General features: G+C 49.5%; 1 protein-coding gene across 3 annotated transcripts in view; it reads left to right on the forward strand.

The window, feature by feature from the left end:
- Sh3pxd2a (SH3 and PX domains 2A) overlaps positions 1 to 26021 on the forward strand; it is a 207517-nt gene that overhangs the window by 71276 nt on the left and 110220 nt on the right. For all 3 annotated transcript variants that reach the window (XM_057778865.1, XM_057778867.1, XM_057778866.1), the window contains exon 3: positions 2166 to 2241. In XM_057778865.1, the coding sequence (XP_057634848.1) occupies positions 2166 to 2241 (76 nt within the window). The remainder of the gene's footprint in view (positions 1 to 2165; positions 2242 to 26021) is intronic.

The raw sequence follows: 26021 nt of genomic DNA on the forward strand, positions 1-26021 counted from the left end.
GATATGTGTCCCCGACAGTTTTAGTGTTGGCTTTTAGGGGAACTGAATGTAAGTGATTCTTCTGCCTTTTTAAAAGCTTTTTATTTTTGGTTGTTCATTTGTGTTTTCCTGAGACACCGTCTTGTTATAGAGAAGACTGGCCATTACACGGCCCAGCCTGGCCTTGAACTCTTGATCCTCGTGTCTCAGCCTCTCGTGTGCTGAGATTACAAGTGTGCACCGCTGCCACCACATCTAGCTCCCTTCATCTCTTCTGACCCCCCCTTACTCCCATTGCTTTTGTAATTTCTAGCTTCTCCTCACTAAGCAAGAATTACTGATGTTGTACAAAATGAGATACACAAAAATAGAACACAGGTGAGGGGAGCAGGGTTCTAGCTGGCAGCCTTATTTCAGAATGTGTTACAGAACTCCCAGGTACAAATTTATAACGTTATAACCCAACAGTTGTATTTAAATGTTGCAGCAAGGAATCATTAAATGTTTGAGAGTTAAAGTTAGCACAGTTAAAACTCATGAGCCAGCTTTTGCTAAATATCTATTTGGGGAAGTGGAAGTTGATTATGGTACAATCTTGTTTTGAATGGAATCCACCTAACCCTTGCTATGTGGGTTCTAAATGCTATATGGAGATTGAGTAATGATTACGTGAGAGACAGTCCTAAAACCTTGTGTTAGAGCTGGGTAGATGAATGGACACACATGCAAGAACACATGTGCATGCACACACGTGCACGTACACACATGTGCATATGCACACACACGCATGCATGTACACAGGCACACAGTCTAGCACAGGACCTCTTTCCATCATCACCAGCCATGCTGACCCCTGACCCCAGCCATGCTGACCCCTTGACCCCAGCCATTTCTACCCTGTGGCTCATTCACTACACTCTAGTGGAGCCATCGTCTCAAAGCACAATCAGGTCACATTCCTCCTTTTCATAAAACCCTTTGGTGCCTTGGATTACCCCTGAGTCCTCACAACTGTCTCTTTCCATGATTTGGCCCATCCTTCCTCTCTCTTCTCGTTGCCTGTCCCTCTGCCCTGACTCACACATCCAACCATGCAGCTCTTTCCAGTGCTTTGCACTTCCAGGTCCCCTCTCTGGAACAGATCTTACCCATAGTGCCCTGCTTCCTCACCTTCTGGGGGTCTTTGCCTCTGCATTGGTGACATCTTCCTCAGCACCCTAAACAAAAGATCCCACATCTTACTTAGACGCCTCAGCTGGCTTCATTCTTCTCTGTAACACTTGACCTTCCCCGACAGATGACCAATTTGTCTCTTCTTTGTCTCCCTTCACCAGAATATAAACACCCTGAGGCCAAAGACTTTTTTTTTTTTTAATGTCCAGTGCCCTTAATCCAAGATCAAGTGAGTGTCAGCAGCCTTGGGAGGAATAAGTGGATGTTAGGTACCGAGTAACAGATCCTCATCCTGTCAGGGAGGTGCCTGAGGAAGGCTCCTTGCCTTGCCCAAGGTCACAGCTGGGACACCCAGCAGACATCCTGGCTGAAGCCACATGCTCACAGGGACCCTGGCCTTGTCCATCCTGCTTCCCGTGTGTTTGTCCAGTTCACACAAAATTTCAGTCCAGAGTAGGAAAAGAAGAAACAGCTGTTGAGGGTTCCTCCCTGGAAAAGCAGTAGTGAACTCAGGGTGGGAAGAAAGAAGAGAGGAAGGGGTCCCCGGCCGTGGGGACAGCGCGATAGACTTGATTTTAATAACATCGGTGCCTGCTTTTGCAGCACAGTTCTGGAAGTGGGTGGTCTGTCTGAAGTATCAGGTGAGGCCTTCATCCATTCCTGGCCCAGGATGCAGGTGGCTGAGGGATTCACCCAACAGACAGATGATGTAAGAAGGAGCTGGGCCCAAAGGAGCATCTGGGAACTCCAGTCTGGCCTACAGGCCTGTTGGTCCGTGGCCCAGCCTCTCTCTCAAGTGTCTCTGGACCCACCCTTTCCTGAGCTGGTTCAGATGCCCCCTTTGATCCGTGGAGAGCTCTACCCTTCTCTCTCTCAAGCCCCATGTGGTTTGTTAATTGGCTGTGAAATGAGGGATTTCGGGTGTCACTCATCCGTGTGAGCGCAGTGGGGCCGTGGTGGGATGCTGATCCTGTTCAGTGTTCTCAAGCCTGTCTGTCTGTCTGGCTCCCCAGATGCAGCTTCTGGATAAATTTCCTATTGAAGGCGGCCAGAAGGATCCCAAGCAGAGGATCATCCCCTTCCTCCCAGGTAAGCTCCAATGGCCCCTATGCAGGGCTGGGGTGACTTGGAGAAGTCCTCCCGCACCAAGCCAAGAGGAGGCTAGGGATGCGTTAACCACTCCCCCAAAGGACTTGCAAGCCTTCACTTTTGAAGGCCACTGTTCTCCAACTGGCTTCAGAATCATCCTTGCCAGCCCTTGGCCTGTAAGCTCTCGAGGAGTTTCTGAGGCTCTCGGACTTGGTATCTTCTTCACAAAAGACCCTGAGAAGGTAGGATGTGTGTAACCCTGTAATCCCAGGCCTTGAAAGGCAGGCAGAGGTGGGCATCAAGAGTCGGAGGCTCAGCTTACCTTCATTACCACTTTGAGGCCAGACTGAGCTACACAGAAAGACACAAGGGTTAGTAGTTCAAGGCGTCTGGGCCAGCAAGGTAACTTTGATAAAGATACTTGGCACCAAGTCTGACAAACGGAGTTTGATTCCCAGAGGGACCCACGTGGTGGAAGGAGGGAACCAACTTTAAGCTGTGCTCTGACCTCCATATGTGACTCCACCCCCATGCACACAAAATAAAGACGTAATAGTTTGCAGTCACCCTCAGCTACATAGTGAGTTCGAGCCCAGCCTGGTCTATTGGAGACTCCATCTCAGATGGTTAAGAGCACTGGCTGTTCTAGAGGACCCAGATTCTATTCCCAGAACCCAAATGGCTTCTCACAACCATCTGTAATAACCAATCCCAGGGGAGGCAAAGCCTTCTTCCAGCCCCCTCAGGTGTGAGGCGGCCATGTGGTACACAGACATCCACGCAAACAAAACACTCATACATAGTTTTTTTTTTTTTTTTTTTTTTTTGAGGCAGGGTTTTCCTGTGTTTTGAAATTCACTCTGTAGTGCAGGCTGGTCTTGAACTGAGAGACCTGACTGCCTCTGCCTCCCCAGTGCTAGGATTAAAGGTGTGTGCAGACACCACTATGAGGCCTTTTGTTGTTGTAAAATCTTTTTTTTTTTTTAAGTTAAAAAGTATCATAAACTAAACAACCAACCAGAGCCGCTGAGAGTTTTAATTTCTCCTGGGAAAGGATTGCTAATCACAAGCACAACTGTTTCCCCACCTCCCTTATAGTGCGCACACTCCCCGAGTCTTGCTCTCCCGTGGGTCTTATGCTACTGTCGGTACTCTTCAGCACACCTACGGGCTAGCAAGTCTGGATCTAGCTCAGCCTAGCCGGTTGCTGCAGCACCATTTGGAACCTGTTTCATGCAATCAATCATGTGTAATTTAGAGAAAAATGTCTCAGGTAAGCCATGACCCGCTATTACTGGGATGTCTAAAGTTTGAGTGGAGGCCTGCAATGTAATTATAGCCTGCTTCCTTATCATTACCGCGCACAGCTCTTCCTGCTGAGAACTGCGTTATCACTTCTCATGAGGGCTTCCGAGAGGTCAGTTAACTGCCCATGAAAGTGGCAGAACTAAGGTGTGAACTCAGGGCTCTGCCCTGAACCGTGAGGGCCACACTGCCCCCTGGTTTTCTGGGTCCAGCCGGCTCTCAGGACAGTTGCTTCACAGTGGTCTTCCCACTAGGTTAATGCTGGTCCTGGACCCTCACAGGCCGGCAGCCTCCAGGGTTACAGTTGCCAGTTAGACACCAGTAGCCTGTGGTCAGGACATGCTGTGGATTGAACAGGTGGTGGCCCCTCATCTGGAGAGTGGCACCCCTCTGAAGGGTGTTCCTTACCCGACCCTCAAAGTCAGCAACAGACTACGTATCTTCAGCATCTTTGGATACTTGTAGAGAAGTAACCAGCCCCCAGGTGGAAGAGCCAGAGCTGCAGTTTGGGCAGGACGAGAACTAGCCGTGGAGAGTAGGTGTGTCACCCCTGCTTCCTGCAGTGGAAGCAGAGCACAGCTTCTCCGCTGTTGGCCTCTGAGCTGTGAGTTCGGGGCATTCGGGGTGCTCAGCATCTGGGTTTGCAGTAACCTTAGATTCTTCCAACAGTCTGGGTGCCTCACCCACCTAGGGCATGGCTGTCCAGCTGGGATGCTGTGGGCAAAAATGTCTGAGAGGAACACGAGGTCATCAGTGTCACGTGAATACTGGATTTGGCCTTGGGATCTGAAGCTGCCTATTTGCTTGGGAAGAACAGGGCTGCTTCTTCCACTCTGTCCCCGGCCAGTACTACGAGGACAGTTTGTCATCCCATCGTCCAGGCTGAGGGGACAGGGTGAGGGTGTCCCAGCCACCTAAGGAGCCCTTCAAATAGTGAGAGACAAGACCATTTCTACCATCAGAATTACTTAAAGCCAGGCAGTGGTGGCGCACGCCTTTAATCCCAGCACTCGGAAGGCAGAGACAGGCTGATTTCTGTGAGTTTGAGACCAGCTTGGTCTACAGAGAGAGTTCCAGGACAACCAGGACTGTTTCACAGAGAAACCCTGTCTCAAAAAACAAACAAACAAGAATGACTTAAAGCAGGATGTGCCCCTCTTGCTGTATGATGCTGTATGTTACTGTATGATGCCCACACATGACTCAAGGAGCTCAGAGAGCAGAGAACCTGTGCATCGAGGATGTCGGCAGAGGCCTCTTAAGGAAGGGGCCTTAGACCTGATGCTTTGGGGAAGGTAGGATTGGAGGTGGCACTGGAGGGCATGGCTTTGGGTACCACTGCCTCTTGGTCCCGTATCTCACAGTCAGACTGTCTCCATTCACCCCTGGAAACTTTACCTCTGTCAGCGACCAGGTGTAGTAATGGTGCCTCAGGTTCCTCAGCTGGAAAATGGGGTGATAATGGCATCTACCCCGTAAGCTGTGGTAAAGGGAAAAGTGAATTGTTGGCAACCAGCTGCTTCGAACCATGGCTGACCCCTGCCGAGGTCCTTATTGTTGCCATGTCTCCACGTATGCTTAGGATTTTCACCACACAGTCCCACGAATTTGACGTGACCTGACATTATTGTCCCTATTTTACTGTCTAGGAAATTGAGGCTAAGGAATGCTGACAGATTTGTCTCCCAAAATAAATTTGTAATAAAAACAACTTTTAGAAGGAGGTGGGAATTGGAGAGATGGCCTTGCAGGACACCCAAGTTCGGTTCCCAGAACCTACGTAGAGCAGATAGATCAGTACCTCCAGTTCCGGGCAGGGAGGATTCAAAGCCTCTAACCTCTGTACACAGATACCCCGCCCCATGCACACAATTAAAAATAAAATAAATCTTTAAAGGAAGTCACTGATTTTCTGTGAGGAGGTGGACGCATGCCCTGCTGTGCGTTTGCAAATGGAGAAAAGCATGAGCTGGGCATCTCCTTCCCATGTAGGTCCCAGGCAGGGAGCCCAGTCTTGGCAACAGGTGCCTCCGTCTCACTGAGCCACCTCACCAACCTCTGAAGCTCTCAATGAGGTTAACTGACCCCACCTTCCGGGAAAAGTGAGACACAGGACACCTTCCCACCCCTATATAAATGTAACCATAGGGAATGTCATTGAGAGAAAAGGGGTTGACTAATTCCCCCAAAGGAAACTCTCCCTTTTCTTAGCCCTGTTCCGTCTTAGCCCTCTGTAGTGCGAATTCTAATTGGTCTTAATAATAAAAACCCAGAGTCAGATATGGGGGTAAATGCTGAAAGAGCAGAGAAGAAGTCAGCCACTAGAGAGACTTTTAGCTCTACCAAATCCTCAGACCGAAGGGGGCGAGATACTGTCTCAAGGAACCCTCAGACTGAATGCCCTGAGCTCCTGTCTCCTCCCATTTTATATTCCTCTCTCCCCGCCCAGCCGTATCACTTCCTGTCTCCACCTCCCTAGTGCTGAGATTAAAGGTGTGAGCCACCCCGGCCTGACTCTGTTTCTCTTTTAAAATGGATCAATTTTGTATCGCTCACGGTGGCCCCGAACTCACAGAGATCCACCAGCCTCTGCCTCCTAAGTGTTGGGATTAAAGGTGTGTGCCACCACTGCCTGGCATCTGTGGCTAATGGCTTATCTCCACACTCTGATCCTCAGGCAAGCTTTATTTGTTAAAACACAAACAAGCTATCACCACGGTCCTCCCTTCAGAGGCTTCCTACACTGGACCCCTCGTCTTTGCTTACTCTCTCTAGGGCTCCATGTTGGCCTAGCCTTTGAAGCACGCACTAGTCCCTGTCCCTGTCCTCCTGAGCTTGCTGGAAGCCACCATAGACCCTTCATTCTTTCTCCTCAGAAGGCCTAAGGTTTCTTCCACCAGCCAGTATTCCCTTGGGTCCCAGGGCCCCCCAGGGCAGACGGCATTGGAGCAGGGCCTACATTAGCAGCTGAATCCCCAGTTTAGCTTGAGATGTGGATTCAGCTGCAAGTGACTGGTGGATGCTATGGTGCCTTCTGTGAATTTCCCGCTGCAGCGGGTCATTTTAATATAGATCTTGTGTCACCGGACACGGACACCACCTTGTTTCTGCATCCTTACCTTTGGAGATGGGGGTCAGAGACCACTTGCTGATTCTCCCAGAGTCACCCTAACAGCAGAGACTTAACAAAACCCCAAGAGTGCACACACTCCAGATACCTCAGCCCGCCCGCCCCAGGGACAGCTCTGGCAGCTTCGTCTCTCCTAGAGTTCCATGGGAGGGAAAGTTCCAGGGAGGAAGAGGCGTGCTTTATCTCCAGAGGGGCTCAGTTTTAGTTCCAGAGGTGCTGGGGCATGGCAAGCATTTCTGCTGCCCAGGAGGGGTTTGGCGTGTGTTCCAGGTGTCAGTCTACCTGGCCGCAGGCATCTTAGGATATGTCCAGGCAGGTCAGGCCCATCTAGAGTCCAGGCCAGCCTGTGGGTTAGAAAGGTGCTAAGCACTCAGTGTTTCTGTGGCCAAAGATAGAGTCTTCATCCCATAGATGCTGGCCCCTGGTAGTACCCAGTGCCACTGTATAGTGGCACTGGGGCCAGGGATAGGGTTTAGGGGAGGTCTGTGAGCAGGGCCAGTGAAGTCCTAGAGGTATGGTTTGACCAATTACTGATATCTGAGTATCAATTAAGTCCTTTATAAAGGCGGTGAGTGGACTGCCCTTAAGGTCTCCTAAGTTGTTTTCACTTGCACTAAAACCTGTTTTCTGGATTCTGGGAATGAAGAGCCACTGTACAGAATGGCCAGCTTCCACAAGGCCTGAGAAGGCCATGGAAGGAGCTAGAAGGTGTGGAGCCTACACACAAGAGACAGCTCTCCAGTAGGTGTTCCAGGGCAGAAGATATGCGTGAAACGACAGTGTTATTCAAGAGCCTGGGCATCTTGGGAAAAGGGGAGTTGAGGATAGACTCCCCCAGACTGTACCCCCAAACCCCGTACAGTGTGAGAGTACGGTAGACATACCCATCTCTTTGGCTGACGTCTGTGGCTCTTTGAAGCCAGGCCCTCGTCCTCCTTGGTCTTCACTCATGTTTCTGCTGTGGGCTGTGTTAAGACTTGTTGATCAGTTTCCTTACCGACACACATTTTACCGAGCTACTAGTATCTGCCTGGACTAGTACCAGCCACTCCTCATTCCTTCCTTCCTTCCCTCCAGGCTCAGGGAGGCCAGTAATCCCCAGTTTAGAGAAAAGTCAACTTGGAGGTAGCAGATGGCTCAGTAGTACTTGCCACCAAAATGAGTTTAATTCCTGAAACTCACATGGTAGAAGGGAAGAACTGACTGTTCAAGTTGTCCTCTGACCCCCCCCCCCACACACACACACACATTCTTCGGATGTACTGTCTTCCCTGGCTAAGGAGGAACTGGCACAGCCAGCCTCAGCAAGGCTTTGCTTTTTATTTTATGTTTTGTTTTGTTTTTCGAGACAGGGTTTCTCTGTAGCTTTGGAGCCTGTCCTGGAACTAGCTCTTGTAGACGAGGCTGGCCTCAAACTCACAGAGATCCACCTACCTCTGCATCCCAAATGCTGGGATTAAAGGCGCGCGCCATCGCCAATGGGCTGCAAGGCTCTGCTTTTGCCTTCCTCTGCTGCCTCTGTACCCACCAAGTTAGGGCTGAGACCAAGCACAAGTCCCTTTGGTCCCTCCCTCAACTGTCACTGTTCTCTTGAGCATCAGCAGCTTCCTGTTTGGGGACAGGTAGCCTTGAACCTCTCGGGAATCTGGAATCAGGTAGCCTGGAAGTCTCTCCCAATTGCATTGAGTGACTGAGGTCATGGACACTGAGTAATTTTTTTGTGCCTGAGTTTTTTTTCATTTTAAACAATTGCATACATTCTGTGGGTCTAAGGCTCTTAGAGCTCCTCATTCGTTTAATTGCCAAGCTGTTGCATTTCTCTTAAATACCTTCCCACCCTGCCTTCTTTTTGAGATAGGCTCTTGTTTTAGGGTTTTTGTAACTGTGAACAACACTGTGACCAAAAACAACTAGGGGAGGAAAGGGTCGTTTTGTTTCCAACTCTCAGGTCGCCTCCTTCACTGAGGAAGTCAGGACAGGAACTCAAGCACGACTGGAACCTGGAAGCAGGAACTGAAACAGAGGTCACGGAGGAAGGCTGCTCATTTCTCAGCCTGCACCCAGGACCCCCTGCCCAGGCACCGCCTACAACTGACGATGCCCTCCCACATTATTAACTAATCAGGAAAATGTCCTACAGACTTTTCTAAAGGCCAGTCTTTTGTTTTGTTTTTGCTCTTTTTATTTTTTTTTGTTCATTTCAAGACAGGATTTCTCTGTGTAGCCTTGGCTGTTCTGGAACTCACTTGTGGAGATCTGCCTGCCTCTACCTCCTTGGGATTAAAGGTGTGTGCCACCACCAGCCAGCAAAAATGTCTAGCCCAGGCTGGCCTTGTCCTCCTGTCTCTACCTCCCTCAGCAAATCCTACAGCATTTTCACAACTGTGGTTTCCTCTACTCAGATACCTCTAGTTTGTGTCAAGTTAATAAAACAAAACCGACCAGGACAGGTCTAATGGGGTCTGTGCTGGTCTTGAACTTGCTGTGGAGCTGAGGATGCCCTTGAACTGTTGATCTTCCTGCCTCTGCCTCCCAAGTGCTGGGATTACAGGAATGCACCACTATGTCTGGCTTTACCTTTTAAATCTGAAATAATTACAGACTCGGAGATGTTGCAGAAATAACCGCCACCACACCTTCCTCCCTGCAGTTCTGCTACCCAACTGCAGTGCTGGTGGCTTTATCCCAGGGCCACACCAGCTGCTTGCCACCATCAAATTACTTTCTCTAATTGAATATCTTATTTCCTCTTCAGCTTTTGTTATTTCAAAATTATGTGCATGTGTGTGTCTGAGTATAGGTATATGCACATGAGTGCAGTACCTTCAGAGGCCAGAAGATGGCATCAGATTTCCCCTGGAACTGGAGTTGGAGACAGCTGTGAGTGGCCCAGGATGGGTGCTGGGTACGGAACTCTGGTGATCTAGAAGAGTATTATGTGCTCTGAACCGCTGAGCCACCTCTCCAATTCTGGAACATTTTGAAAACTGGCTCTAGTATGTTACAAAACCAGGAAATTGATGTTGACACCTTCAATTAGCTAGCACATTGACCAGGGTGATTGATTTCTACATTAAGCCTGTGGAGACTGCTGCTGAGTGAACATGCCCCTGCCCTGTAAGGACAGTAGCCCATGACAAACTTCTCTGTAGTTCAGAGTGCTCAGCATCCTCGCTTCCAACAAAGAAACTGTGAGTAGAACTTGGTTTGCAGAAGGGATTCTCCTGAAGACCCCTGAACAAACTCCTTAGAACAAACACCACTAGCTTTTGGTTGCCCTCAATGGTTCTTTTTGTTTTATTATTATTTGTTTGTTTGTTTTCTGAGACAGGGTTCCTCTGTGTAGTCCTCCCTGTCCTGGAACTCAGTGTGTAGACAAAGCTGGCTCTGAACTCACAGGGTTCCCAGTGGGCTGCTTCCCGCCATCCGGCTCCCGGACGGCCAGTTTTTACCTGAAATAATTACACGGAAACTGTATTCTTTTAAACATTATCTGGCCCATTAGTTTTAGCCTCTTATTGGCTAGCTCTTACATATTGATCTAACCCATTTTTAATATTCTGTGTAGCACCACGAGCTGGCTTACCAGGAAAGATCTTAACCTGTGTCTGTCTGGAGTGGGAGAATCATGGCGATTCATTGACTTGGCTTTTTTCTCCCAGCATTTTGTTCTGTTTACTCCACCTATCTAAATTCTACCCTATCAGAGGCCAAGCAGTTTCTTTATTAATTAACCAATGAAAGCAACAGATAGAAAGATGACCCTCCTCCATCATTTCCCCTTTTTTTGCTTAAACAAAAAAGAAGGCTTTCATTTTAACATAGTAAAATTACATATAACAAAACAGTTATCCAGCAAGAATTATAATTACAATATTTATATCTATTTTTTATCATAACTAAGGAAAACTATAACTATCTATTTATTCTTTAACTCCATCAAAGACTCCAGAAGGATATAATATTATCTAAGCAAACAAGAAATCCAAAATTCTAGAAATGACAGAGACATCTCGCTGTCTGGACAGTCACTCAAAGTTCTTTTGTACCATTGGGGCATCCATCTTTAGCCTTTAGGCCCATAGTATCCAGCAGACATTTTCATGAAGCAGAAAATTTTAAAGACAGTTTAGTCATTTTCTGCTGTGTCCTGAAGAATGTCTCGTAGACTCTTTCATAGGTCAGGAACCCTGAAAGACCATCTCACCTTTAGGCAAGTTCAGCAGTCCTCTTTCTGCGGGTTCTCTGTGTCCAGTTTAGGCAACAATCCAGGCAAGAGCAGTTTCTTGCCCAAATGGCTATCAAACGTCATAAGGAGCCTCTTCGATGCCCATCTTCCTCTCAAAGTAGATTGGTGCTGCCAGGAGCAGATGTGTCTCATTGTCATGAAAAGCCCTAAGTTATTAAAGTATTTTAAATGTCATATTTTGTAGTCTTTGAAAGATATGAAGAATGTCTATCTAACTGAAATATATCTCTATATATCTATAAAATCTAACTAACATGACTACAAACTTGACTATTATTGATGATTATCCATTAACAACCTATATTTCCTAATTATACATTACATTTTAAATGAACTACACAATCACAATACCTTAATTAAGATCAGAAATACATACATACATATAACAAAATTGACCTTAAAGTCCATACCAATGCAAATTATTCATATCTATATCATATCCCCCTTTAAATGTAAAAGAACATTTATAAACAGTATTCTGTTCTGTTTACTCCGCCTATCTAAATTCTACCCTATCAGAGGCCAAGCAGTTTCTTTATTAATTAACCAATGAAAGCAACAGATAGAAAGATGACCCTCCTCCATCACCCGGTGATGGGATTAAAGTCACATGCCGCATATTTTATTAAAAAGAAGTGTGTGGTAAATTCGGTTGCAAAGTGAAGTGCCGCTCAAAGAAGTGTCTTTAGGTCACTTGCCTGTGACCCCAGCACTGAGGAGGCTGAGGCAGGAGGATAGTTCAAGGTTAGCATGAACTGCAGAGTGACGTCAAGGCCAGCCTGAGTTGTGTATTGATATCCCACCAATAATAGCAATAATAATACCAATGGCAGTAATAGAATCTGTGGCTTCTGAGTGGCTGGACATGGAACAGACCTGGGGCTGAGAAACTGGGCAGTCAGTCGCCTTGCCCTCAGGCTGTAGGTGTAAGATCAGCTTTGTCAAGACTCTGAATGGATCAAGGTGTGGTGTCACAAGCCTGCCCTAGCACTTGCAGGATGGAAGCAGGAGGATCAAGAGTTCAAGACCAACCTGGGCTTTGAAGTGAGAGCAAGACCAACCTGGGCTACATGTGACATGCTTTCAAAAAAACAAAAAATCCAAAACCAAATACACACACACAAAACAAAACAAAAACAAACAAACATGTGCATGGTATCTGACTCCACCGTACTTGTGAGCCAGTTAAGTTAGCTTAATGATTTCACGGCTCACCATACGAAATATAACACTCTTGAGCCAGAGATGTTAGACTTTATTAGAGTACCGTAACCGGCGTGAGCAGTGGCGTGCCTCCATCTGTTCTCATTCCCGCTAAGCTCCCTCGAGGCGACATGCTGGGTGGAAAACATCACCTGCACGCGCAGTGGGTGCAATACAGGAAGGGAGCCCAGACGTTAGGGAGTCCGCATCTCTTATTACAGGTAGGAGGCCAACCTGCTTCTTCACCACAGAGAGATGCACCCAGGCTGTTACCTTTGGGAAGATAACCCAAAGCAAACAAGCCTGGCTGCCTGTTTGGGAGGCCTCCACCTGTGGCAATATCAGAGTGGTAGGGGCCGTGGTCTCCCAAGTGTTTCTGGAGCCTTCTTGGAGGGGTGGGCAGAGTGCTCTCAGTACTGGACCGGTCGTGATTGCATCTGCAGCCACTTGGTGCAGCCTACTGTTTATACGGAACCTTCTCCCTTGTTTTAAAAGACTATTGTGGAAAATCCATCTCCTGTTGCCCATCCTGGGATTGGAGTCCGTTTCCTGTGTATCCCGAGTTGCTGGCCCGTGGAGCCTCCTTGGCGGAAATGGTCATTGCAGAGCAGAGAGTTTATATAGCTGCTGATGTAAAAAGCAAACGACTGTGACGGGGGCCCGGGGACCTCAGAAGCCAGACAGTAGGGCAGAAAAGGCTGTGCTTCCTCTGCCAAGGCTGTGCTAGCTCGCCTTCCACGTAAGAGCTCTCTGTGCTCCTGTGCTGGCCTCAGTTTACCTCTCTGGGCTTCCACAAAGCCCGCGGTGCTAATAACTGAGTGACCCTACCCATAGCCCTTTGTATCCCCAGGCGGATGAGGTAGGGAGCTATGAGATGACTTGGACCACAGAGTGACCCATGTCCATACTCAAGGCAGGGGCCGCCAGCCTGGAGACAGCCTGCTGACCTCGCCACCCCACAGGACTGTAGTTCTAGACAGCAGGCTGCTTACTTCTTTTGTGCGGGTGACCGTTGACATAGCAGTCCCTTAATGAAGAGGCAGTGTGGAGCCTGGCGAACCAGAGACACAAGGCTTTCCTCTCCCTGACCACGGAGCCCTCTGCAGAAGATCCGGTGTTTGTTCAACACCAGAGGAAGCAGGGGGAAGGGATGGTTTTTAGCTCGCCCAGGGAGAGCTGGCTTCATGCTCAGCCATAGGTGTTTCTCTCCGTTGCCATCAGGCACCAGGCTAAGAAGCCTTTCCCCAAAGGATCTGGGAACTGGGGCAAGGAACTGGGAATGACTGAGCTCTGACAGGGACCGCAGTCTCTGAGGGTGAGGGCCTGGGAAGTTTCTGGACCCCAGTGGTAACTCAGATGGCAAAAAGACAAACCTCTCTGATGTTGCTATGACAGACTGCTGTGTCTTCTGGGAATACTGGGGTACAAAAAAAAATCAACAAAATTACAGGCCTGCACCGCTCACCTTCATCCTTCTGGGAATGCTGGGTCTCCCCTTGTAATCATCGCTCCCACTCTGTAATCTGGGGCCAGAGGCTCCCAAGGCCTGCTGTGAGTTACTGCTCTGAACGCTGCATGGAAGAGCTGTGCTCACTCATTCCTTTCCTGCCACAGGTATTTATCAAGCCACACTGTGTGCCGGGACCAGCCGTGGGCACCGATAATACAGCTGAGAACAAGAGGCCAGGCCGCTGTTGACAGGAAGCTTATCTTTCAGTGGGGGATGGGAGGCAAACAAAGGAACAATTTCCAATAGTGACAGGAACCAGAAAGGAAAAGGAGTGTGAGTGAGGAGGCCCAAGATGTCTGAGGTTTGTTGGCCAAGGAGGGCCTCTGCAGAGGTGACATCTGGACTAAGCCAGGCACGGGAAGATCAGGGTCCAGGGACCATAGGCTAAGAGGACAGCGAGAACGGTGACCTGAGGGGCTAAGGATTCCATGTGCATAGTAGCACGAACCAGTGGAGAAGCGGTCAGGCCAGAGAGAGCTAGGCAGACAGGAGATGGGACCAAGAAGGTCGCCCCTGAAGAGTGTGAGTTGTCAATGTCACTAGCCCTAGGGCTTCCAGCCCCAGAACCCCCAGGTCTCTCTGCAGGTGGTAGCCTCACAGGGCCCCTCTCTGCTCCTGTAAGTGAATGTGGGTCAAGCCCCAAGCCCTCTCTCTGCACATTTTAGAACCAGAAAAATCCAAGCACTTTGTCAGAATTTTCTTTCTTTTGTTCCTAGCTTAGAGATCTCTTCAGAAAGGAGTTGACCTCCTACGCACCTGCCCCACGTCCACAGTCCTGGAGTGTCTCTGATGACCCTTCTCCAGAAACCTTTGGTTAAATCATGTGTCCACATTCTGCAGCCTCAGGCAGCCTGGGTCATTTGACCTTCGGGAAACAGCCCTGGGTTCCAGTCCAGGCTCCACCCATGTCAGTAACACAATGTTGAAGTTAACCAGAGCTATTAGTGGTCCTCTTGCTTGTTGACATCATCACCGAAAGTGAGGCTGTGACTTCAGGCCTCTGTAACACTCAGGACCTTCCCCACACATGCCCTTCACCTTGGAAAGACTTTCCTTCCGGAAGCCCTGCGTCCTTTAACCAGGTCAAATCTTTTCACTCTGTGCTTAGAGATAGCAGTGTCCCTGGATGCGGCTGTGTCAGCAAACTCACGTTCAAGTGCCAGATGGGCCCATTACTCAGCCCAGGTTTGGTAGTGGTGAAGAGGCAAGAGGGAAACTAAAGCAGGAGAAGGAGACTAGGCTTCGTGGGGCCCATGAGGGCAGACGTGAGCTAATAGGAGCCTGCAGTATTGGGTCACACGTAGTCAGGGTAGGGAAGATAGCTGGTGTCCTTCACTGGGTTGGGAAGAACAGGTTCTCAGAGGTCGCACCAAGGGCCGAGGATTTATCCCCTTACAGTGAGGTGTTCTGGGATAACAGGACAGATTTCTGTCTTGAAAGGATCCTTCAGGCTGGTATATGCCTGCCACACAAGGGGTGGGAAGACTGGAGGTGACCAAGGCAGGCAAAGACTGCAGGCAAAGGCAGGCTTGGTCAAACTGAGGGAAGACAGTTCTCGGGTGTCTATTAGGGGAGGATCAGTGAAGGGGCTGTGGGCTGCAAGTGGAGATCAGGGGGGTCAAGAAAGATGATGTCATTGACCTGTCTGTCAGAGTCAGCCCTGACCAGCATCTTACAGTGGTCCCGTTCTCAGGCCTACCCTGTGTTCACTATAAAGGGAGAGAAGATGGCTTCCTCCCCTCTTTCTCAGGTGGTCACTGCCTTTGGAACATTCGGGAGATGCTTTGTGGAGATGCTGCTCAGCTGGCAGAGTGCTTTCCTAGCAGGCCCAGAGCCCTGGGTTTGATCGGTTACACTGCATACACTGGGCATGGTGGTCCATGCCTGTGGTTCCAGCACTCAGGAGAGAGAGGCAAGAAGACTGAACCTTAAGCTCATCTTCAGCTATGTAGCAAGTTTGAAGCTAGCCTGAGTCACCTTGACTAGATCCAATCCCAAAGACATAGCCCCTGCCTTTGCTCCCTTCTGACAGGGTCCGAGCTGGCTCTTCGAGGCCCATCCTGCCTTATAAACTGACATTAAGCAGTACAGTCATCAGACCTGGATACTCTCCCCAGCGAGTTTACAGCTCTCCTTCTCCACCAAAAAGCCTTAGGCTGTCGGGCTGCATGACCTAAAGATACGGAGTCTGCTCACCTAACTGTGCCTCCAGAAGACAGGGAAGGAGTCTGGGAGAGGGCTGGGCCAGGCTGTTACACCTAGCTTGTCTCTACCAAAGGAAAAAGAGGTCATAGCGTTTCTCACTGGACCAAAACATAAAGAACCAGGTTTCACCTTAGTGAGAAAGAACTTTGTAGATGAACGTTTCTGTCCTACCCAGCCCATTCAGTCCCAAGTAAACACACAGACGCTTATATTAATTATACCTGTTTGGCATATTGCTCAGGCTTATTACTAACTAGCTCTTACAACTTAAAATAACCCATAATTCTTATTTATGTTTAGCCACATGACTTGGTACCTTTTCTCAGTGAGGCATTCTTGCTTCCTCTGCATCTGGTTAGTGACTGACCCTCTACTTTTCCTCTTCCCAGAATTCTCTTAGTCTGGTTGCCCTACCTATATTCTTGCCTGGCTACTGACCAGTCAGCATTTTATTAAACTAATATGAGTGACAAATCTTTACAGTGTACAAGAACATTATCCCACTGCATTTCCCCTTTTTTTCTTTTCAGAACAAGAATTCTGAGTCTAATCTCCTTTGTTTAGCTTTTTCCCTAACCATTATCCATAACAGAAATTGGAAGGGCCTCAAAGAAACAAGCAGGCTTTGGGCTCAGATCTGCCCTGACATCTGGTCTCCTACTCCACACTGCTAGTTTGATGAAAAAGATCACTTTGTTGGGGAGGATGAGCAGAAATAGGCAAGCATTGTGTGGTCTTTCAGCACGGGGGATAGGGGGTGGAGGCTGAACCACAACACTTGGGTTCAAATCTCAGCTCAGCCTCTTTCTAGCTTTGTGACCCTGGGTCAGTCCCCCTTGGCATCTCTGCACCCTCAGTGTGGCTCAGTGTCAGCGGGAAGTCATCAGTGAGGCACGGTGAACACCCACAATGCCATGGTGAGTGTGGTGAACCTGCTGTCTGACTGTGTGAACACAGCCTTCTAGAATCTTCTCCAGGAGTGAGGGTTCTTAGGCGTTTGAGGATTTGCTGCTCAGAATGTGGTCAGCAACTGGGGCATCATATAGGAGCTCGTTAGAAATGCAGTCTCCGCCCTGACCTGCTGAATCAGGACTGGATCTTATCAGGAGCTCAGGAAGGAATGAGAGACACTGGTTCAAGGCCCGCAGAGCCTCTTGATGAGCCTCCTGCTTTATCTTTAACACACTCTGGTGTCTAGCTGTCAGTCCATTCATGTGTTATAAACTACTGAGTCCGCAAAGACAAATCCATCCCTGAGTCAAAACAGAGGTGAATAGGGCAGGGGTCAGAGCCTCAGGTGGCAACTTGACGAGGACTATGTCTTGGCCTGGTGTCCTCACACATCCCAGAGATGCCTACCTGCTTATGGGATCTACATTCAGTGGGGTGGGGTCATGAGTAACAGCATGGTCACCTGTTCCTCATCACTAGCCTAAGGAGGAGGATGCTGAGATCCCGCCACACTCTTCCATCAGCGGTGAGTCAGAACTCTCTCCCTCCCATCCAAGGCAGGGGGAAGTGTAGAGCCAGGAATATTGCTGACGTTTTAGAAGAAATTCTAAATTGTTTTAGAAGTTTCTCCTACTAGCCAGATGTTGTAGCACACACCTGTAATCCTAGCACATGAGAGGTCGAGGCAGGAAGATTATAGATCAGGCTCAGCATCATTTCCTATCTTCATAAGACCTTGAAGAGGGGAGACAGACCAGTCCCCAAGTCCCCAGGCCCTCGGGAGGGGACATGCGGAAGTCAGAGAACAGCTTGAAGGGGTCGTGTCTTCCCACCGTGTGGATCCCAAGGATAGAACTTGGATGATCTGACCTTCAGGCAAGTGTATTCACCCGCTGAGCCATCTTGCCATCAGCAGCATGACGTGAGAGTGACTCAGACCTAAGCGTTCACTCAGGCACTGCTGAAAGGGAGAGGAGGCTGCTGTGGGGGTCTCGGGCGGTAACACTTAGACAGGAAAATAGGCTGAAAGTTTAAAGGAATCTCTTGCTCTATTATGAACATGAGAGTGCACACTTGTAACCACAAGACCATGCCTCAAACAAACAGGTAAACCAATAGGTAATAACACTACTTGCAAACAGAGCAACAAAATGAGGTAGTCCTGGAAGACATCTGGGGCAAGGAGTAGCTGTCAGTGTGGTGGCCTGGCCCACACAACTGGCCTTGTACTTCTGCTCTGAAAGCTGAATTTGCAAGATTCATAGTTGGATGAGAGTGGCTTCAGTGGACCTAGTGGGTAGTGGGACGTTCTTGCCTACTGGACAGGGACGTTCTGCAAGATGGAGGGTAGCTGCTGTCCAAAACATGCGACTGTTGTTTAGGTTTTGTTTTATTTGAATTGACTGTATGGAAAAAGTTGTAGATCCTTCTGAGAAACTATAGATGGGGCCTGTAGATTAAAAAAACAATTAGGCAGTTGTAAATAAGAGAAATTTAATGTCAAAGGATTATAGTTACTATTCAGTAAGTGTGTATTTTCCCTAGATGACGTACAGAGAGGTTCAGCCAATCGTATTATCCAATTTAATGACCATAAATCTGTAGATAAAGACTCACAGGCTAGGAAGGGCATATGACTTCCCATGACCACTCCCTAGTGAGAGGCAGAGCTGGCTTCAAACTTAGACTGCTTTACTACCTACAGTAAAGGTTTGGTCTAGATTGCAGTTTTGTTGAGGGTCACTCAACCTAACCTACTTTTATTGGCCACCTAGTGGCAGATTCTCAAATTGCAGGTATAGTGCCCCACAGGAAATACTTAACTTCCCGTAGGTTGATTTTGGAAATCTGTGCCTGTAAAGAAACTATGTAATAACACCACAAATGCTGCGCCTAAACATAGATTTAGTGTGGGATGACCATTTTTTTCTACCTAATGGCAAATCCCCCAAATTTCCATTTGTAGCACCAAACAGAAGCTTGGGAAATATTCAATTCTTGGTTTTACTTGTTCGTTCCTAGACCTCAAAGAGAAAGGCTGTGGGTCCGTTGTTTCTGTATTAATACCAGCATGGTCTCCTGTGCTTTGTGATTCCCGTTCATCCAGATGACATAAGGCAGGCCCAGCCTGGGTTCCCGTTTCTGTGAAATACAAGGATTGGACTTGTAGTTGACTTTCCTCTAACAGCCATGGAGACCAAAGGAGAAAGCGCCTAGTGATGGAATCGTGTGCAAAAGGAAAAGCATTTCAGAGAATCAGGGGTCTTCTAGCCTCACCTCGAATCTGACCATCCTGGCAGAATGTGGCTGCCTCCGCATAAGGCCAGCTTTGTGCCTCCCTCATCCCTGTCCCCAGTTACTCCCGTTTGCTTTGAAAGGTGCAGAAAGCCCCCTTGTCTTGAGTGTTTTCCTGCAGAAGGCTCCTACTGAACGACAGCACACACAGCCAAGGCTCTGACCTTAACCTTTGCCCCTGACTTACTTCTGACAAAGAGTTCTTCTCTTCCATTCCTCTGTGTCTTTTGGGAGAAAGCAGCTGAGGCTAGCAAGAATTGACTGAAAATAGAAATAGAAATGTGGTGTATAAGTAATGGTGCCCCCCAAATATCTGGAGCCATGAATGCTGGCCAAACAGCAGGCGACCACAAACCACGCAGGCGTGGTTGTGTGTGTGGGTTATCGGTCAGGGCAGTGTCTGCTGGGTGCTTCCAGTGTGCAAGTGGGGCCTGGTAACGCTCTCTCTCCCTGATCTAGGACATCCTTCTTGTCTTCTGCCCTGGCACCCGTCAGCCATGTGAGCAGGCACATACAGTTGAGCCCCATTGCCTGGACCTGGATTTGCCAATCATCCGGTCAAGCTGGCTGTGTGACTTAAGGACACCCAGAAGCTTGCTCTGAGCATTAGTCTCTTCAGCTTTGGTCATGAGGTTTCTAGAAACTTGGGTTTGTAGAGAGCAGGACCTGTGCCTTATTTCATGCTGTGAATGAAGTAGGTGGGAACCTAGGGTCTATGGCCTGGGTCAGGTGGGTCCCTTGGTTCTCTGAAGTAGCGCCATTGGATGCTGGGTGAGGATCAGGACAGGATTTTGACATAGGAAAGATGGCCATGCAGGAGTGCCCGGGCACTGTAACCTCTAAGTGCAGTGAGAGCCAGGTCTCTCCCTGGCTTTGTGAGGCTGGGCAAGCCATGAACTTCTGCGAGCTCAGCTTTGACCTAAGAATGTGAGGGATTATGTAGGATAACTTCTGGGGTCTTTTGGGGGTTTTGTTTATGTTTTTTTGAGACAGGGCTTCCTTTGTGTGGCTCTGGCTGTCCTGGAACTCACTGTATAGACCAGACTGGCCTCAAACTCATAGAGATCTGACTGCCTCTGCCTCCCAAATGCTGGGATTAAAGGTGTGCTCCACCAGCCCCTGGCTTGATCTCTTAGTTTTTATCCCCATGATCCTATGGACAGTGGCAGGACCACAGATTGAGCTCATGTAGTGTCAGCCCGCTAACGACAGGACTGGGCCTATTCCCTCAGGCCTGACCTCAGGCTTCAGATGAGAAAAAGAACTCAGAACGTACTTTTGTCTTCTTAGGTAAAAACTGATTCTGCAGGCATGATGTTCATGATTGTAATCTCAGAGCTCAGAAGACAGAGGCAGGAGGATAGAGGCCAACTTGGAGCAAGACCTACCTCAAAAAAAGATATTTTTAATGTGTCGAGACAGTGGCTAGCACAGTGCCTTTTTAGCATGTGTGTGTGGTCCCAAGTTCTGTCTGCAGTGTAGTAAACAAAGAAATGATCCTTAGTCTTGAAGCCCAGGAATTCGGGTGTCTCTGAAGTATATTTCAGTGACATCTCTTTGCACTGTGGACCCTGTGATCAAGCTGCTACCCATTCAGCTTTTTTCTTACCCCATTCATGACCCACAACCTGGGGGTTACCCTAACGCCCCCTCCTCAACATAAATGTACCCCACTCTGCAGCTACCTTGGACTTCTCTCAGCTTCTCAGATGGGTCTGGTCCCTCTCATCACTGGGGTGCTGATGGGTTCCTGTCTCTGCCTGGGACATTCTTTCTACGTGTGCTCCCATTTCCCTCCCATGTGATCCCCCCGCACACACACACACCGTCTTCCGTGAGGGTAGGGGCTGTGTTGTACACTGTCACATCGCAGCCTCCAGTGCAGTGACCGTCCAAGCAGATGCGCAGCCCCCCGGTTTCAGGAAGAAACATGATAACAGAACTAAAAGCACAGACCCCCTCAGTCCGGAGATGAGCTGGCGGACTGCAAATCTCAGCTCCACCATTGCTAGGATGTGACCTGCGGCAGGCCACTCAACTTTGAGAACCTCAGTTTACCCACCTGTAAAATGGAAATAACTACAGTCCCTCTACCTAAATTGTAGTTTGCTGTAAAACTCAACTAACAGCCAATGGAAAGCCTGGTCCACAGCACTTAGCCCCGCCCATGCCCCTGGCCTGTCTTCTCCACACCTTCACATCCTTGCAGAATGGAGTGGAATCCATGTGTTTGGAGGTTGTGAACAATTGGCTATCAGGGCTCAGTTCTGCTCTCTGAGTCAGACCTCAGAGAAGCAGCAGAAGAGCCAAGCGAACTCCCCTCTGACTGGCCAGGCCTCGCTGTGGTCCTGAGGTTTCCTTGCATAGGGAACTCAGACAGAACCTCCCAATGCTCAGCAGTTCAGTAGTGAACAAGGCCTTTCAGGTCACTGCTGGGCAAGGGTTGCCATCCGCTGCCCCAGAAGGTTGTGCCTTTCTGTTGTGGCCCTCAGTGTCCTTGCAGCCTGGTTCCTGGCCCAGCTACCCCCCACACTGTGGGCCATGCCTCAAGGAAAGGCAGCCAGCAAGCCTTGGCCAACATCCTTCCACCCCCTCCTGAGGACAGCTCCCCACAGGGGCGGAGTTGAGGCAACCAAGCTGAATGGGGCCCTTTATCCCCAGCTCCCACAGGGAGGCAGAGCCACTGCCCACCACACCCACCACACCCCAGCCCAGGAAGAGTTGAACAGGGACACTTGGCCTCAGTACCAGCCTGTCAATTAACCAGGCTCCCTGGCCCCACTCTGTCTGGGTCCTGGAGGATGAGTCTGGCCCTTGCCTCAGAAGTGGCAGCCCCAGTATGTGAGGAGAGAGTGTGTGTACACACACAAGTGTGTATAAATGAGAGAGATGCCCAGACCAAGACTGTGTGGACACACACCCACTAGTACATTGATTGCCTGCTCTATGCAAGGCCTTGTGTTGAGCCCTAAGCACACATCTGTGAGCGTTGTGCTTGTACCCTTCTGCAGGAATCCTAGGAGGGAGGCCAGTCAGAGAAGTGGTGCACTCTGGGGGGGGAGCCGACATCCTCAAGTTGTACTCTGGTTTACACACACATATGTGCACACACATGTGCATACACACAGTGAATAAATGTGAATTGGCTCCTGCAAGTTGTCCCCCCTCACACACACAGACACTCACACACACACGTGCATGCACAATGAATAAATGCAGGAAATTTAAAATAGAATAGTATTATGCTGAAGCTGGGCATGGTGGCCCAGACTTGTAATCCAGCATCTGTGAGGCTAAGACAAGAGGATTACCATCAAGATCAGGCTAGCCTAGGCTACATAGTGAGTTCTAACCTGGGCTACAGAGTAAGACCCTGTCTCAGCAGCAGCAACCACAACAACATAAGATTGTTCCGGATGCTAGGAAGCGGAAACACGCATGGACAGAGCAGTGCAGACCCAGCTGCTACTGGGGAGGCTGAGAGGGGAAGGAGCATGTGAGCCCTGGGGTTTGAGGACAGACCAGCTCCAAAACATAAAGGGGAAGAGGGAGCAAGCGGTACAGGGAAGGAAGGAGACAGACTCAAAGGTTGGCTCCGTAGGATTCATCTAGCCCCCAAAAGTGACTCAGCCTCGCCTAGTTTGACAGCGCTATGTCCCTACGCTGCTTTGAATCCATTTTCCAGGCAGTGGTCCGTCCCCCTGGGTGGATGAGAAGCTTACATACAGAAAGCATACTGTGTCCAGAGTGTAGTGGTGTCGTAGCTGACCTCCAGCTTGGTGGTCCTAAGTTGTTTTTTGTGGGGTGGGGTGGGGTGTCAAGACAGGGTTTCTCTGTGTAGCCTTGGCTGTCCTGGAACTCGCTCTATACACCAGGCTGGCCTTGAACTCCGAGATCTGTCAGCCTCTGCCTCTGAGTGATGGGATTAAAAAGGTGTGCTCCCCACCACCCAATGGTGATTCTAAATTTTAAAACTTTTTTCCCTTAAGCCTGGCTCTGGGTGCTAAAACCATCACACACACACACACACACACACACACACACACACACACACGATGCCACAGCCCTTCCTCTAGCTGTGCGAGCTATGGCAACAGCAAAGTTAAGAGTTTATTTTGTTTTGAAACAGGGATTTACTCTGTCACCCCGACTGGTCTGGAACTCAGGTGTCCAACGCTGAGGTTGCAGGCATGCACCATCGCACCCAGTTTTATGGTTCCAGTCCATGGTGAAATGATTGGCTTTTGCATGTCTGCTGTACCTCTGAGTGTAGAAGCCAAGGAGCTGGACAGAGTACTCATCTAGCGTATGCAAAGCCCCAGTTTGAGGCTCAGCCATCCAGAAACTGGCTGTAGGGACACAAACCTGTAACCCCAACATTTGAGAGCTTCTCTCCTGTAACTCCCTAGAGTGGGTTCACTCGCCCCCCCCCCAAGATATGTGTTCAAGTCCTGAGCCCTGGACCCTGTGGATACAGCCCTCATTTGGAAAGGGTCTTGGCTGTGTGAGTAAGTGAAGGGTCTCAAGAGGAGACCAGGGTGGTTGAGATGGCTCAGTGGATAAAGGTGCTTGTCGCTAAGTCTGACTCCAGCTTCTGAGGGTTGTCCTTTGACTTCACCTGACCTCTGCATGTGTGCAATGTCAGACTCGTGTGCATGTGTGCGCCTGCATGTGTATGAGTGTGCAGCACATAGACCTTTGCATACACATAATTTTTAAATGTTTTAAACCTTAAATAAATACTTGCTTCAAGGTTGTTGCAAGGATTGGTCAAGTAAGCCCAGCAACCCTGCAGCTGCTGTTACTGTTCACCATCCCTCCCCTTTGCCTACTTTGGGTCCCCAACCCCACTAAGGCTCCATCTCAAGAGTTTGTAGAGCTTAGGTTCCAGTGAAGAGTGCAAAGGTCCCAGCATGGAGGTCACATAGCTGCCTGGGACCCAGGACTCTTGTTTGAGGCCCCACCTCCTCAGTGCAGCCCCCGAATAGCATGGGTCACAGGCAGGGACCATCACACACACTCAGTTCCCAGACAGTGCTGGGTGCTCAGTGCCTCCAGCTTCTTACTGACTTCCAGGAGCGAGTGAAGTCTTGCTGGGTTGGGTCTGTTTCAGGTCGGAGTGTAATCTACCCTATGACGCTTATCACATTTCTGGGGCGCCTTCCCTTAGCTTTGAAGAGTGGCAGCAGCCACGGCTGCCATAAAGGGGCGGCAGGACTTTTACAAGCAGCCTTTAATGCCCTGCGGTCTCGGCTTCCTTAATGGGGATTTCCCTCCCCCTCCTTTTCCTCTTTGCCTTTAATATGGTCCCGGGTTTGGCTTTCTCAGTGTGGTTTGGATTCCTCACGGAAAAGTTCAAAACCATTGAATCTCTTCCAGGCCTCCCCTCCCTCATCCCTGTGGACTGACTGTGCCAAAGCCCCAAGTCTAAAAAAGAGGCATTGCTCAAGAGAGCCACCCTGCTGGGGTTCAGAGGAGCTAACTGCAAACTGTTCTGCCTCAGAGTAGCTGACCCCTGGGCTGGTGAGGGGATATGAGCCGTCACCCATGGCGGGGTGGCCTCGCTTCTGGAGCCAGAAGTGCTTTCCCCAGGTGGAGTCTTCCTTCCCCTCACCTCATCCTTCTCAGAGCCTCTACACTTCCTGGAGGCCTGAAATGCGTCTCCCTCACTAGTTCTGTCTACAGCCCTGCAGGACAAGGCTTTGTCAGGGGTGCGATTGGGATGAGGGCTGGCACTGGAAGCCAAACCACCACATCTCCTTCCTTCCCTCTCTCTGTCCTCTCACAGGATGGGAAGGGTAGGAGTGCCACTTGTGGAGGGTGACGCCTCTCTAAGCTGCCCCAGCTTCTATTTCTCATGGGCCTTAGGGTTTTGCTGGGCACCTCTAGACTGCTGGTATCATAGAGTCTGGCTGGTCTTACAAGCAGCTAGCTTCAGTGGGGAGCCCCAAACTCCAGTCCTGGGACACCCATCTTTTTATCAGTCCTGAGAGCAGTCTCCCTGCACCAGGCATCAGCTTAATGGCAAAGGCTACTGTGCACAACATCTGCCAGCCACGCACACATACATCTGTGACAGGCAACCAAAAAGGATAAGAAGCCAAAAGGCAGGGACATGGAGGACATTTTCCCCTATGAGGAAGTGTCACTTTTTCTTAATAAGTCACCTTTTGACTTCTTGGCAAGGGAACCCCATGGTGGAGTTCTTATCTGCAAGTGCCCAGACATTTGACTTGAGGGCATGGGAGAAAGGAAGCTTTGGGGCGGATGCTCAGGTAGGGTTGGGGAGTGAGTGTGCCCAGGAGGTTCCTACTGGAGCACCTGCTGGGTGACAGCACTTGCTAGGTGGGTCCTGGGAGCAGGTGGGGTGGGGGGATGAGCAGTGCCCCATCAGATGTGGAGCAAGACTCCCAGCATGGAACAGCTGTGTGAATGAGAAGCCGGCCACACAGGCTCAGTGATCTGGAGGTCCTGCCCCACCTATGCACTGTGACCTGCACTATCGTGACAGGGAGGTCAGAGGTCTCTGCAGCCTCTTCTTGCAGGTCCCAAGGTCCCCTACATTCCCTTTTCCCTGCCAAAGGCTGCTTGGGGAAACAGCTGGACTGTACGTGAAGGAGGCCTCTTAGCCAGAAGTGGCACAGTGGATGCCCTGGAGTGCGGCTTCGGTGATAGGAGAGATGGAGTCAGCTACCCAAGCCTCTCTGGAAGCACTGTGAATCACCCTCACCAGTGGTCTCGTGGCTGTTCGTCACTCCAGAAGCATTTATTGAGCTCATACTGCACCAGGCTGTTTTCTTTCTTGCGTTTTCTTCTCAAGCGATAATAAAGTTGGCCACTGGGGGCGCCAGGCTCTCATCTAGCCAAATGAGCCACTGTGTTAAAGAGAAGGCTCAAGGCTGAACCTCATTGGCTCAGACTGGGTCCCGCCC

This window comes from Chionomys nivalis, chromosome 8, assembly GCF_950005125.1.
Source record: "Chionomys nivalis chromosome 8, mChiNiv1.1, whole genome shotgun sequence".
Taxonomy (NCBI): domain Eukaryota; kingdom Metazoa; phylum Chordata; class Mammalia; order Rodentia; family Cricetidae; genus Chionomys; species Chionomys nivalis.